The 13,363-nt window shown below is 51.2% G+C and overlaps 1 protein-coding gene across 1 annotated transcript; it reads left to right on the top strand.

Moving 5' to 3' along the window:
- LOC100898561 (homeobox protein CHOX-CAD) lies at positions 1–12,915 on the top strand. The gene is made up of 5 exons (XM_003744212.2): positions 1–504; positions 9,350–9,433; positions 9,540–9,647; positions 9,784–9,939; positions 11,944–12,915. Exons 1-5 carry the CDS (start codon positions 270–272, stop codon positions 12,447–12,449), a joined length of 1,089 nt encoding a protein of 362 aa, XP_003744260.1. The 5' UTR covers positions 1–269; the 3' UTR covers positions 12,450–12,915.
- Positions 12,916–13,363: the final 448 nt, after the last annotated feature.

The raw sequence follows: 13,363 nt of genomic DNA, 5'->3' as shown, positions 1-13,363 counted from the left end.
CCTGTGAGTTGTGATTGCCTCTGTCCACTTATTGGAGGTGATGTGATGTGTGTAACCGGCAAGAGTGGCACCGCAGTGCAACGTGCTTCGCATTCCGCTGCGCAGGTCCTAGTCAGCTGAGCACGTTGCCGTCGCCGGTGTCGTCTCCTCTACTCGCTTGCTGTCTCTCCGTGTTGGATGCGTGGGACTTGTAGTTGGTTGACTAGTTCGTTCGTTGGTAGTCAACCCCGACTTGGATAACGTTCCGCGTGGAACGTGAACACGTGATCATGTACCATCCTCCGTACTACTCGTACGAATTCACCGAGCCGTATTGGCCTGCCACTTCTGCACACGTGAGTTCGGCCGGCGCCGAATGGCCGCCAACACCGGCAGGCTCGACACCGACTCAGCTACCCTCGCTTGCCTACAACGGCTATTACGCGACTACCTACGGAGATTTACACGCCGAATCGAACGGACCCCCTACGTTCACCGAACTGCCGACTCCGAACTCTCACATAGGTCAGTATCATGTCAGCTCGTTGTAGATTATCGTGAACGGCTAAGAAATGCTCAGCTCCTCGGAGGATATCCGTTAGTTGTGCTGTTGTCGCGACGCTGTTCACCGCAAATTCGGGAGCGTCATGCGCACTGGGAGACGCGACGAGCTTTGCAGCGAGCGGAAGAAATCTACGAGTGCGTCCCGTTGTGATGAAGGCCAATATGAGACGTATACTTCTAGTGCATGGAATTCCGTGTTCCTCCGAGCTCTCGGTGTTCGACCGATCGAAGGAGAAAAGGCATTTCGTGATTTTTCATGGATGTATCCCCACAATGCCACTCGAGAGTTTATTTCGCTGCATCTCCCCCTTCAGAAGTCCCGCGAACTCTTTTTCGGGAACTCATTCACTTCGAAACATCTGCGCAGAAACGTCGTCAGATAAACCCGTGTTGAGTCCCTACCCTGCGTACTCGCAATCACTGAAAGTTGTAGATGACAGTTCAGAGGGAAGAATTGTTCGCTACAAATTGAATCGAGATCGGTCGGATCGCTTGATGCAGCTCTCTTTCCTTCCTGATCTACCTATTCATTCCCTCTAGAATCAGACATCCAAAAACAACTTACCGCCCGAATATCTGACATCTGTGCGAACTCTGATCAACGGCAAATCGGATTCGGGTCGAGAGAATTCCTCTACTTGGCCACCTTCTAAATCTTCAAGGATTCGAGATTCCTGTATGGGACCGATCCAGCGAGTTCGCGAGATGTCGCGGATCAGAATCACACGACATAATGCTCTTGGATAGCAAAAAAACATCCCGAGAGCAAAAAGACATGAAAAGTCAAGTCCGATAGCCCGAGAGTTCTTCTTTATTTTCGGGAGTTCATTCCGTGACCTTCTATCAGGTCTGCCATCAAGCCGGGATGACAGATTTCTGCGCTTGGAGGGTTCGAGCTCATATCCGGATATTGTGATTCGTGCCCGAGTTGCATGACCCTCACAAGGCTTTCAGTTGAACCACCGTTCAATTGAGAGACGATTCCGCGGACCCTGATTTTATCGACGTTCTCGATGTGGAGCTTATTCTAACTGATGTCATTTACAAAACGCTTACATCCTGGATGTTCGGACGTCCTACATCAGGGGTGGCCAACTTGGGTGAGCTGGGGGACCCCCTGACCGGGTGAGCTGGAATCGGCGGACCCCCTATTTCTCATAATGCACTTTTTGGCAAGCTTCGAATGCGAGGTTCGACGTTCAACTCGACGTGTTTGTCAGCAATGTCTGCAGACTTGATATTCCCGCTGCGAAACGTGCAGCGTTTAGTCACTCCCAGACAGTCCATGATTAATCATCATATTTTCCATTGGGGAATCTGACTCCGAATCTGACTCAGGCACCCCGTCGCGGACCCCCGAAAATCTTGCTGCGGACCCCCAGGGGTCCGCGGACCCCCACTTGGCCACCCCTGTCCTACATCGACAGGGACAAGGGTCAAAGCGTCACGTCACGAGACCCCTAGCCTAAGAGTCTGGGTCGGGTCATTCGGTGTCTCGTTTGGTCTATGATGATGGATTCATGTATCATGATTCTCAGATTCCTCAATCATTGTCTGGAAAAAAATCGTATTGCGATAAACACACTTAGAACGTATATTCCGGGGTTCGACTTCCTCTCGCGTAAACTGCACTCTCGCGTTGAGGTTGGGCCTGACCCTGACATGTTGGGTCCACGTCAAATCGCTCTTCAAGGCTAGATACTCGTCGGAAGACCTCTGTCCCCGGATCGATCCGATAGACGATTCGGTTCCATTCGCTCAGGCTAGATATTGGGTATCGGGAATCATCAGGCAAGTTCCGACGGAAGCAGAATCGAGGAAGGGACGCGTTCTTAGGCGGCATATTTGGAACGAAACATTCAGAGGGATGGTTTGCAGGAGACTTCCCCCCAGACGCACTGATATTACGCTATCTCCCCATCAAATGCTCAATCAGTTTTAAGATTAGTCAAATCCATTGAAAACAATACAGATAGACAAAACAGTTCAATGTAGATTGTTATGAGGTGTGACAAAGAGGTTTTCCCACGTTTTATAGCAAGGACTAGAAGAGCCACCACGAAATGAATCGGCTCTCTGTCCCCGTTGATTTTATAGCAAGAACCCTCGCGCTAACCGCGCAATTGGTAGTAAAATAAAATATATAAACACTTGAACACTACACACCTCCTCTGGACTTTCGCTGGCTTGCGGCTGGCTTGGGTGACTTTCTTTGCTCGTAGGGTCGCCGTACTCGACTGGCTAGCTGGCTGGCGGGTTGGATCGCGGGGTGGCTGGCTGGCCGCCCTGCCGCCCGCCTGGCTGCCCTAGTCTACCCTCCTCTCGCTCAACTCAACGATAAAACGGCCATAAAGCAAGAGCCCACTCTTCCCGGGATGAATCATTCAGTCCCGTCTCCCTAGCAAGCCGGCGTTTCCCAAGCGAAGCTCAACTCCCCTTTTTCTCGAACCATCCGGCCTGTCGAGCATGGCAAGCAGCCACCCACCAGTTCGTTCCCCGCGCATCGGAAGACCACCCCAAGGAAGCCGAGCTGATTATGAAATGCAATTCAAACATAGAGTTTACCCCGCGCCGGGGCAATGACACTGAGCAATAGAGCTCGCAGAATCGATTCCTTTGTACGTTTGCCATAACACACCCACCGAGCGAGCGAGCGAGCGAGCGAGCAACCGTCCTCGAACCGAGAGAGCCAGATGATTTTTCTCTCCTTCATAATATTTATTTGGAGGAAGCTATCCGCTCTATGGGTTGGGAGAGCTGAGCGCATTCCGTAGAGAACGATCCAGAAGAGTTACTCGGAAATATCACCTTCGTATAATTCGCTGATCTGGAGGCATATTTGTCAATGCAAGTACAGCTCGTCTGAAAACACGAGAGAAGATTACCTCCCGAGCGTTCTGAAGTTCCGATGGACGAGGAGTTCAGGAGAAAAATCGGAGAGACGTTTCCTTTGGAACTCCTTCTCCGCCTACATTTCCGGATAGGCGAGTGGACAGTAGAATGGGCGACAAGACCGTGTCAGGTGTTGAAGTGGCGTGAATGAAGTCAAGAGCGTGTTTCGTCTCTCGTTGTCGTCTCGTTTGCCATAAAATCGTCACCTCCCTCCGGCATAAAATTCGATAACCTCAGAGTGGCCTCAGCGGTCTCTGGTGCTTGGCCGTTTACGACGCTGAATCGTGTTTTACAACATTATAATGTGAAGCAAGTAGCGGCCCTATCCGCCGCCACCGCCACTACCACCACCTCATGTGTCGCTTCGGCAAGATGTGATTTTAATTCGGTTACTTTCCCATAATAGAGATTGATTGCCGTCGTTGCATTCGACGCATTTTTCTCACTCGCAGCAAAAGTCGTTCAGGCAAAAGAACAGTCGTTTTCGATTTGCGAGCGCCTCTGTCCCCGCTGCAGGGCGCGCCGCATCTCCTGCATATGATTTCAGAATAGGCTCATATCCACGAGGGTAGGCAGCCATCTCGTTTCCCATGTACAATTGCGTGTGGTAAAACATCTGCAGACTCTCGAGTTGCTCATTTTCTTCCCGTTGCCTGCGTGTTTCCAATCATTGTCCCGGGAAAGCGAGCAGAGGGGTCATAATTTATGAGGTAATTATCAAATCAGCGGTAATCGCTAATCGAAAAACATCGGGATTCACCCTGCCGAGACAAGCTCCGCAGACGAATTTTTATACGTTGGAAATTCGAATCGAAACCGAGCAGGTCTCCACTCCGCATCCGTATATGGGGGTATTTTCGGGGACGCGAATCCAGACGGACCAGAAGAAGTTTCGGAAGGAACGGCGGGACCTCTATATATTTAGATTTTTTTTCTCTGCTCCCTGCATATTTGTAGAGCATGTTTTTGCTGTGGCTCGGTTCTTGAGACTTGACCAGGGTTTGGTGCCTCCTTCTCCGACATCTGTCGTCTCAGCACATAGAGCACCTCTCGATTCCCCAGCTGAATACATGTAGCCCATGTATACTCAAGCGTTCCACATTATGTACCGCCTCCGAATCGGATTCGGCTATTCTGCTCGATGTCTGCAACCAATCATAACTGTCCCGACATTGTTCCGCTATCGATATGGTTATAATGATCCCAACTACGTTAGCTCGGAGAATTGACACTCCGAAGCGGGAGATCAAGAGGTTTCCCGGAAGTGAGCCATTGATTTCATGGATTCATTAAAGCAATGTCATAGACGTGGATTGACCAGGAACTCGCTCCTGAACCTCGGCAGAAGCACATTCCGAACGAGAATGCGCGAACATTCGACTTGAGCAGCTCGAGTCGCCCATGTCGAGCGGAGTAAACGCTATCGGTACGAGAAACGCGAGACTCGCTATGGAAACGCTCGGCCATTCCGATGTCCGGTGCTCCAGTAGCGAATACTTGGCAGGTAAAACCAGTTCGCCGGCGATTCACCTTTAGGCAGACGTTAATAAGAAGAAGCCGGCGGTAGGTAATTAATTTCGCTCCGAGTCCAAAGTAACTGATTTCTGAAACTTCGTGACGTCCTTTGAGCCTCTCCAAAATGAAGGAACGGAAGAAAATCGAGGCCCAAACAATGATGTGATTATCTTCGTCCTGCTGACGATGATCATATCTCCATAAGGAGTAGCTCCAGTGGAGATTGAACGAATAATGCGGAACCGCCGGCCGGGATCCCTCGAATCCGATCACTGATTCGGGGGATGATCTTGACTAAAGTCTACGGCATTATGGAATAAGCATAACATGCTTATATGGGAATGCAAGAAGCGCGAATCACAGAGCGAGGAGGCAGGATCGGTTGAAAGTGAGCAATCAACATCGGTAGCGAATCCTGTTCACCAACTGTGTCTAATAGCGTATCGTTGGTTTCCACGAAGCGCTTGCACTGTTAGTTTATCCTACGATCGACGAAGCCGGTGGTGGATGCGTGAAAGAAGGATGTTTTTGGTCTTCGTACCTTCGTTCGGTCGGTCTGTTTGTCGGCCGCTCGCATGAGCTGATCGTCCATCTAGTTCGCCAGTAGTTTGATCCAGCAGCCAACGACATTGGCGACGGCGGCAGCAGCACGAGGCCAAACCAAACACTGACGACTAAGTGAGTCCAATGGTATACGGTGGGAGCGCAACTCTGCGAGCTCAGTTCAGCTCACCTACGATGCTCAAGGAACGAAGACTAGAAGCAGCTCTGGGGTAGCAGCCGCATCGGCGGCAGTCGCGGCAGCGTCAGAGACTGGGTCTGCATGCGTCGCTCGAGCGAAGTTGTAAATCTTCGAGACTGGCTGCCGCTGCTGCCTGCTTCCCGAGTCCCCCCGAAACAGTCAGCCAAGCCGGTACGGCTGCCTGCCTGCAGGCAGGCAAGTCGACTGCCACTAGGTAGGATACCGGACATGCAATGAGCTATGGGATCGACTAATGTACCCGGCAAGCTCGCCTGGATCGCTGGATGACTGGCTGGAGGGCTGACTGTTACTGACCAGGCGCCCCGGCGAGGCCTATGGAGCACGCTCTGTATGCGTATCGCGCGCGCATGCATTTATTCATTGTTTTCTTCATCCATAATTTGGGTGTTCTGCGTGTAGTCCTTATGGCACGAAAGCATAGCATTATGTCGTCCGACTGTTTGTTTGCTGCCCGCCAACTCAAAGGTGCCCGCACCGAGAGGAGCTCGCTCGATGACTTGCTAGCGGTCCCGATGGTGTGGCTGCAGTCGGTGGTGGAGGCGGACGCTCGCCGACCAGTTAGTCAGCCAGCCAGCCACGCACGCTCACTCGCGCGCTGTTAAGATCTAGGCCTTCGACGAATCCGACCCGGAAAAACCCCCAACTCTGATTGTCGGCTAACCGAATCGTTGTTGTGGTGAAGCGGCCTTGGGTTGTGCCAGTCAGGTAGCTACCTAAACCTACCCGGCCAGGCAGCCGTGCAAACACTAAACGTTGCTCGACTCCGACTGGCAATCGATCTCTTGAGCTCTAAACAGTCATTTGTTGAGGTTAACCCAGCTTTTGATTTGATTGCTGCCAACGAACACCCCAGAGAAGATCCGGCTCGTTGTCCTGATGTCCCTCCTCACTTCTTCCATCCACGGGATTTCCAGCTGAAGCATATCATCGTCAGAGTCGAGAGAGCCCCTCTGTTCGTGTCCAGACGATGCTTCTGGATATTCGATGGCCTCTAGAACTAGGTGAACTCGAGGTGCTGTATGCGTGCATGCATTCAGGTCTTCTACGTTCACTTATATTGAGCGAACGATGCGGAGCGGAGCAAGTCGCATCCGAGCGGTCATAAACTCGTCACCGCCGACCGCTCGTCGTAGAGGAAGATCGTCTCAATCTACACTGACCGGCAACGTCCGTGTAAACAGGTCCGCAAGGAGAACGAGAACGAACCGAAAGTTGCGGCTTGGTGGAACGATTTCGCAAGCGCGCACCGATGTCCATAAGGTGTTTTCCTGCGATTTTTTCTACCAATATTGCGCTAGTCCTCCTTTCGAGATCGTTACGAACGACCGACCTTGGAGATAACAGATAACTGTGCATGACAACGGAATCTACCTCCACCGCGTCGACGGCGACTTCTGTGTGCGCTGTGAAAGTATCACATTATGTGAGTATGCGGGAAGCAGCGGCTGCTGGAGCCATTTCTCACTCTGTTCTTTTGGTTTCTCGTTCTCTCGTTACTCGCTCTCTGTCGTCTTTCTCCGCGGAGCCATCAGTCAGATGTCGCTTCGGCTATAATTTATAGCTACACTCGCTCTCTTCTGACTTCTCTAGCAGTCAGTCGGCCGGGCAGGCAGGCAGGCAACCACGCAAGCGAGCGAGCTAGTCAGAGCCAGCAGCTCGCGAAACGACAACCCCGTCCGTCGGTTCGTCCGATCCGATCCGTGCGACAAAATGGGCTGTACACCATACATACACAGATACATACATACATACATTGAAACGCAACAACAGCCGACTTAAAAGTGCTTTCTATGGCGACCCAATCTTTCACGAGGATCCGCCTTTTTTTTCTTTGCAAATCCCATTGAGTGAGTCCTCAGGCGATGCCAGCGCTCCATTGCGGCGCAGTGAGCATCGATTATAACAGACTTGTCCCAATACGGATTCTACCGGCGCGACGACTCTGCGGTCAGAAATCAGCTTTCGGCATCTGTTCACGAATATTCGTCATCTGCGAACTCAAATTCACGCATCTGCATCTGGCTTCCGCCATATGCTGTGAGCGAGAGTCCTGACGGTGCATCTCCTTTTCGAGATTCGGGGCAAATCCAAATGAGAATAATATTATGAAGGAACGACACTCGATCTTCACTTAATCTGCAGAAAATCCTCGCCGTCCGGTGCCTTTTAGTCATTCCGAAGAATGAATCTGATTTCTCATAAGTTATTTCCTCCACGAGATTTGTGGCGGGGTGGGAACAAGGGCCGAAGAACTCCATTCCGAGATGAGCCCCGGTCTCGCCCACCTGAAGCTCGAGCTGTTCTGGAGAGGTCACTGGTCTCGTAGGATTCAATCGCCGATAGTCAGTAGAAGTCTTCGAGTGCCATCCAAGCTCGGTGGATGAAGATAACCATGAAGATGGCGATCGTAAAGTCTCCATCGTCATTCCTCTCTTTTCATGAACGGAGAAGGCCTCACGCTCCGAAGAAAGTAACGAGACTCTCTTTGGATGAGATGCCAAAGAAACAACACCTTATACGACCAATGATGCTCTTTCTTTCAACATTGATCAGCACTCACTCTTCATCTGGTCCGGCTCCGAACATTCGGAGTTCGGTCTTTCTCGGTGCTCCGCTTTCATCCGCCGCGCTTCATTCACTCGACCTGTCGGGCTGTTTAACCCCTTCGTGTCGGCTTCTGATGATCTATGATACTTTAGTAACCGCAGTTTATTTGGAGAGGGACTCTCCTCGGAGTCTATTTGAGAATCGTATCTCGGACGGTCGGCGCGCCGAGGTGGACGAAAACGAAAACATTTGATCTTATGCAGCAACGCACAGGAGAGCCGTTGCCGTGGTCATTGCCGTTTTACGTGACCACCCCCGCTGCGCAAGAAATGTCAAAGGTCGTGGGGCCCGCGTCAGCGGCGAATGTTCGATTGGATATTATTGTGAACCGCGCGAAATCGCACTGTCTTGTGGAGCCGTCTTCCTCTTATAGAAATTATGCGAGGGACGGCCCGTTTCAATTCGTTGGAACTGATCTCGCATTGGGTCAAAGTCTCGTACAGCGATGGACATCGGCTGAAAATACACTTCGGCCGCGGTATCTTGCATCCGAGATCCGGGCCTATGTTTTGTGCGATGCTCCGCTCGGAACGAAAAATTTCTCTCGAGTATCCACAAAGGAGCTGCAGCTCCTTCGGATCACTGGCCTTTGTTGAAGATTCCAGCGGAAGCTCCATGAAGACAAAGAAAAATCCGAATGAATTAAGCGACGCTTCGCGAGCTTCTCCAAAAATGAATAATTATATATATTGCTCAACGTGATGGCGGAGGGAAAACTCTCGACACCTCAATTATCTTTCTGGACCCTGAACAGATTCGCGGGCCGAAATTCTCCTCGAAAAAAATTCCATTGCTCCCTCTGAGCGCTCACTTCGAAATGAACCCATCGCTGAGAGAAAGCGAACCACCCTGGAATGACGACATGATTAGGTACTGCGCCAGTGCCGGCTGCGCAGCTCTCGCGGACGGAATTGAGAAAGCTACTTAGGAATAGGTCGGAATCGATAATTATTTCAATCGAGTTATGTGAGGCAGCCACAAGCGAGGAGCTTCATGATAGACATGCAAGTAAGTCGAATTGTTTTCCAGGTCTATTATCGGCGGGAAACACACCGACGGACTCTTTCAACCAAACCAGCAACAGTTCACCTCTTTCACCTCAGTCACCCCTAGGTGAGGCTACTTCTCAGCATTATCCGTAATAGTTGCCCCGATTCGGGGCTGAAGTAGAGAGCAGTCACAGTATTTAACTCGGCTCAATCTTCTTGAAATTTGACAGCAAGTTACCATCATAGACAATGGACAGCAGCTCAGTCAGGTTTCCAACCATATCATCCACCGCTCCCCGACGGGAGCCTTCCCCTGCCACCGAATTCTTGCTCTCCAGGTTAGTTCCCGACGGGAGGGTCCATGTGTTCCTCATGAGAATGTGCGGATGCTCCTACACGAGCTCCTCCATGAGTTATAGCTAGGTGTCATTTCCTCGAAAATACGAGTTTAGACAATGTCTTTCCCATCCCAAGGTGCACCAGGTGCTGGAGGATCGAATTCGAGTCAGATGGAAGACGCCCTGGAAAGCGAAAGTGCCAAATCCGATTGTGAGAGCTTGTCTCCGCAGAACGCCAAGGGCGACTGGTCGAAACAAGCCAGAGAGAAAAAGCCTTATCCAGGAGTAATCGGTAGGTTCTATTTGTTCGCTTCTAGACGAACACGCTCGCACACCCAGAAAACACTTGCTCCAGAGCGTCGAGATTAGTTAGAATAATTCGCCGATCCCAATTTTCTCACACTTTTCACTCCCACGGAAACATGGAGCGGTGCGGATCGTCGACGGCATGACGGAGCTCTTATCTCAGCCGTCGGACGGGCTCATTCCTCAATCAATCTACCGCGACCGATTGTCTCTAGAGGTTTCATTCATCGGTCAGCCGACAGTGCTCCTTTGCGCTGAGCTTGAATGCCGGCGAGTAGTCTCTCACAAACCACACCTTCGGCGCCTGTCTACTAGGCATGGTCTCGAATCACCTGAATCTTGCGATCCTCTCTCTATGCCCGTCGCTTTTCATGCGACCGTTCCAGTGCTCGACGTTTCCATCCTGGCGACTGGTCGTCTCCGGGTCGGTAGCGCTTTGCCAAACACCCCAACCCGTTGACTAATCGTTCGAAAGACGCCTTACTCAAACGCTATCCACTTGGCTGGTTCGCGACCTTACCGTAAGCCTGCCCACATCTGGCTCTATTGTGTGCTTGTTACGGACGCTGCTGTCAGTGCTGTCGCCGCTGCTTCTTGGCAAACAGCGGCCGTCCAACTTTGGTCTCCCATTCTGGTGGCATCCTCTCAACACCTTTTCCACCCCGAACGACCACAAGTTATTGACTGAACAACGACGAGATATCGTCGGGGTAGGCAACCGCAGAACCGAAGGTGCCCGCGACGACGGCGCTTGCTACCGAGACAAGTCGGAAAGCGGCGAGGAAACGGCGAGACAGCGCAGGTGAACTGATAACATATGCGCTCACTATCCCAGGCACCAGATCCAGCGTCGACGCCGCTGCGACGACAGCGATATCGAAGGAACCTTTGGGGCGACTCGTCGAAGACGACGACGACGAGAGATTATGCCGCCAAGTCGGTAGCCTACGCGAATTTCAATTCCACCTGGATGTCTCGAATGACAATCGTTTCGCGTCCCGAATTCAATATTTGCTCTCGACATCTGCAACCATCTGCTCGTCGGACGGCTCGTCGATAAGGAGAAGCTCCTCGCAGCAGAGCCCCCCCCTGCCGCATAAGTTGCTTCGTGCTGCTGGTTATGCCACGCCTCGATTCATCTTTTTCCGAAGCAGAATCGGGACGTTAATAATTACCCCTCTCTAATATCCCGTAGAGACAGTTAGACTGGAGTGGTACCCCGTAGATTGGAGTAGTTCACATTGACGCTCCGATCACGGTGATTCTACCGCAGCTCGTCTCTAGCGAGGGAATTCCATGTGAACGAAATCGTCGTAGGAAAAGTCGTACGTTGGGGTATGAACCGGAATTCCGCGCGGAAGTCATTCCGGTGTCAAAAAAAATCTCTCGGTGTTTCCTGTGAATTAGCTTCCGAAATCGGAAGCCAGGAATGGCACATCAGCGACTCGAAAGTCTCCCCTTGATTTCTTGGCGCCGGATTTCGATACACATTCAGATCAATTTTTTACCTACTCATTATTTGTGGAAGCTTGTTCTGCCCAATTGAGAAATGTGTAACTTCTACATTCTCCGCTGAGATCCCAAATCGTGGGACACCCAATGTTTTCGAAGGTGCGGATCGCTCTCGGGTCTGGTGTCCGGATTTGGATCTTGCTGTGGTATCAGCATCCTGAAGCTGGTTCCGGCGAACAACAAAAGACAGGCGCAGGTTGTTAGCCCACCGTTGTTGGGTCTGTAGTTTCTGTGGTCAGCGCGAATCAGGGGAAGATTGTGGGCGGACAGAAGCAAAAAGATTCAAAGTTGTCTCTGCCGATACGAGCTCCGATGCCGATCGGGACGATGACAAGCAACAAAAGCGTCCCGCTCGAAACCAGAGCGGCGCGGCGTTTCCTTCAGAGCTCTTCGGGTGTTTTGAGCTCAACAAGTCTGTTGACTTAACTATTGCCTTCTAGCTTCGGAATGGTAGTTTAGCCTGATTCTTCATTTTCAGGTAAAACGCGAACGAAAGACAAGTACCGCGTAGTCTACACCGATCACCAACGGCTGGAGCTCGAAAAAGAATTCTACCATTCGAAATATATCACGATCCGGAGGAAAGCTGAACTCGCCGCAGCGCTGGATCTTTCGGAACGTCAGGTGAAAATCTGGTTCCAGAACCGACGAGCGAAGGACCGGAAACAGGAGAAGAAACGGAAGGGCGAAGGTTCCGATACGAGTATGCACGAAGGCCTCGGCTCTCCGTTGGATCCCGGCTGCCTCCCGCAGATCAAGGCTGATGAATATCCTCCTCACTTAGAACTCGGTCACCAGGGTCATCCGAATGCGCCTCCGTCTGCTCTAGATCATCATCCGCTCTCTCATCAGATCTCGGCCATAGTAGAGCACCCGCATCCTAACGTGCTTGCCAATTCCTACCACCCGATATTATTGATGCCGCGGCCGGATGAGAGACAACCTCCGCCCGACGACCTTTTGAAGCGTGAAAGCCTCTATTGATCGCAGAAGGAAATATTCTTCCTCGGCAACGTACAGCATGACACGACGGATGGAAGATTACGAACTCCCTCTGGGTGGCGACCCTCAACGGAGGAGAGGAAGCTCCGGAGGAGGGTCTGCACAGGCTCTCGAGGATCTCGATCTTCCGTGACTTAACCAAATACGTATTCAATAAGACTTCTTTGTAGAAGTAATTATGAAACAATTGTGCACTGTGACGGCGAAGGAGCGCCCTTGTTCCGAGAAGCGCGTCGGTTGCCCTTAGGAAAAACGTAGTTCAATTCCGATAAGATCTATTCAAGGAGAACGAAAGCGAAACTACCTTAGGTATCGACCCATTCTGCTTCGGTAATCCATCGAGAGGGTTGATGGCGAGAAGGACCGGCATGACAACCAGGACAAATCCTTCGGCGCCCCGAATAAATTATAATTGTGTAAAAATGTACATAAAGTGTCTCAAAAAACTGCTACGAGTTGTATTCTTTTTCTCAATCCGCATCTCGAGGAGAGTTGTTGATCGGTCTGGAAACGATTGCCGGTCTGATTTGAGCTCGAGCTCGATTATTTCCGCTTACCGAACGATGATAGGGTTCGATAGAGATCTTGCGGAGAAAGGACTCCCATCGAAAGAAGACGAGTGTGATTCCTCCGGCCGGGCAAAACTCGCTCGTTAACTCATCAACGTTTGCCAAACGTTCGATCATTGTCGAGAATCAAACGACTCCCCGAGGGGCTGTCGATCGAGGCTTCAGAGCGAGCGAACAGAGCTATAAGGAACGATTGCCTTCGCTCACAATTGTTTCTTCCTCTGGCTTGTCTGCGCTCCTCCTATGTGTACATGAGTGCGTCTGAGTGCGCGAAAGCGGAAAATATGTGTGTGTCTACGCGAAAGAGCTGCGAATGAGAAAAGCGAA

This window comes from Galendromus occidentalis, unplaced genomic scaffold, assembly GCF_000255335.2.
Source record: "Galendromus occidentalis unplaced genomic scaffold, Mocc_1.1 scf7180000077460, whole genome shotgun sequence".
Taxonomy (NCBI): domain Eukaryota; kingdom Metazoa; phylum Arthropoda; class Arachnida; order Mesostigmata; family Phytoseiidae; genus Galendromus; species Galendromus occidentalis.
Note: the sequence above shows the minus strand (reverse complement) of the source record. Positions and strands in the feature narration are given on the sequence as shown.

What these genes read in the sequence shown, in the direction of transcription:
- LOC100898561 (XM_003744212.2), top strand. Translation starts at nt 270, where the DNA reads ATGTACCATCCTCCGTACTACTCGTACGAATTCACCGAGCCGTATTGG. An exon ending in ACCGAATTCTTGCTCTCCAG is followed by an intron (nt 9,648 to 9,783) that starts GTTAGTTCCCGA and finishes TCCCATCCCAAG; the next exon opens with GTGCACCAGGTGCTGGAGGA. An exon ending in GCCTTATCCAGGAGTAATCG is followed by an intron (nt 9,940 to 11,943) that starts GTAGGTTCTATT and finishes CTTCATTTTCAG; the next exon opens with GTAAAACGCGAACGAAAGAC.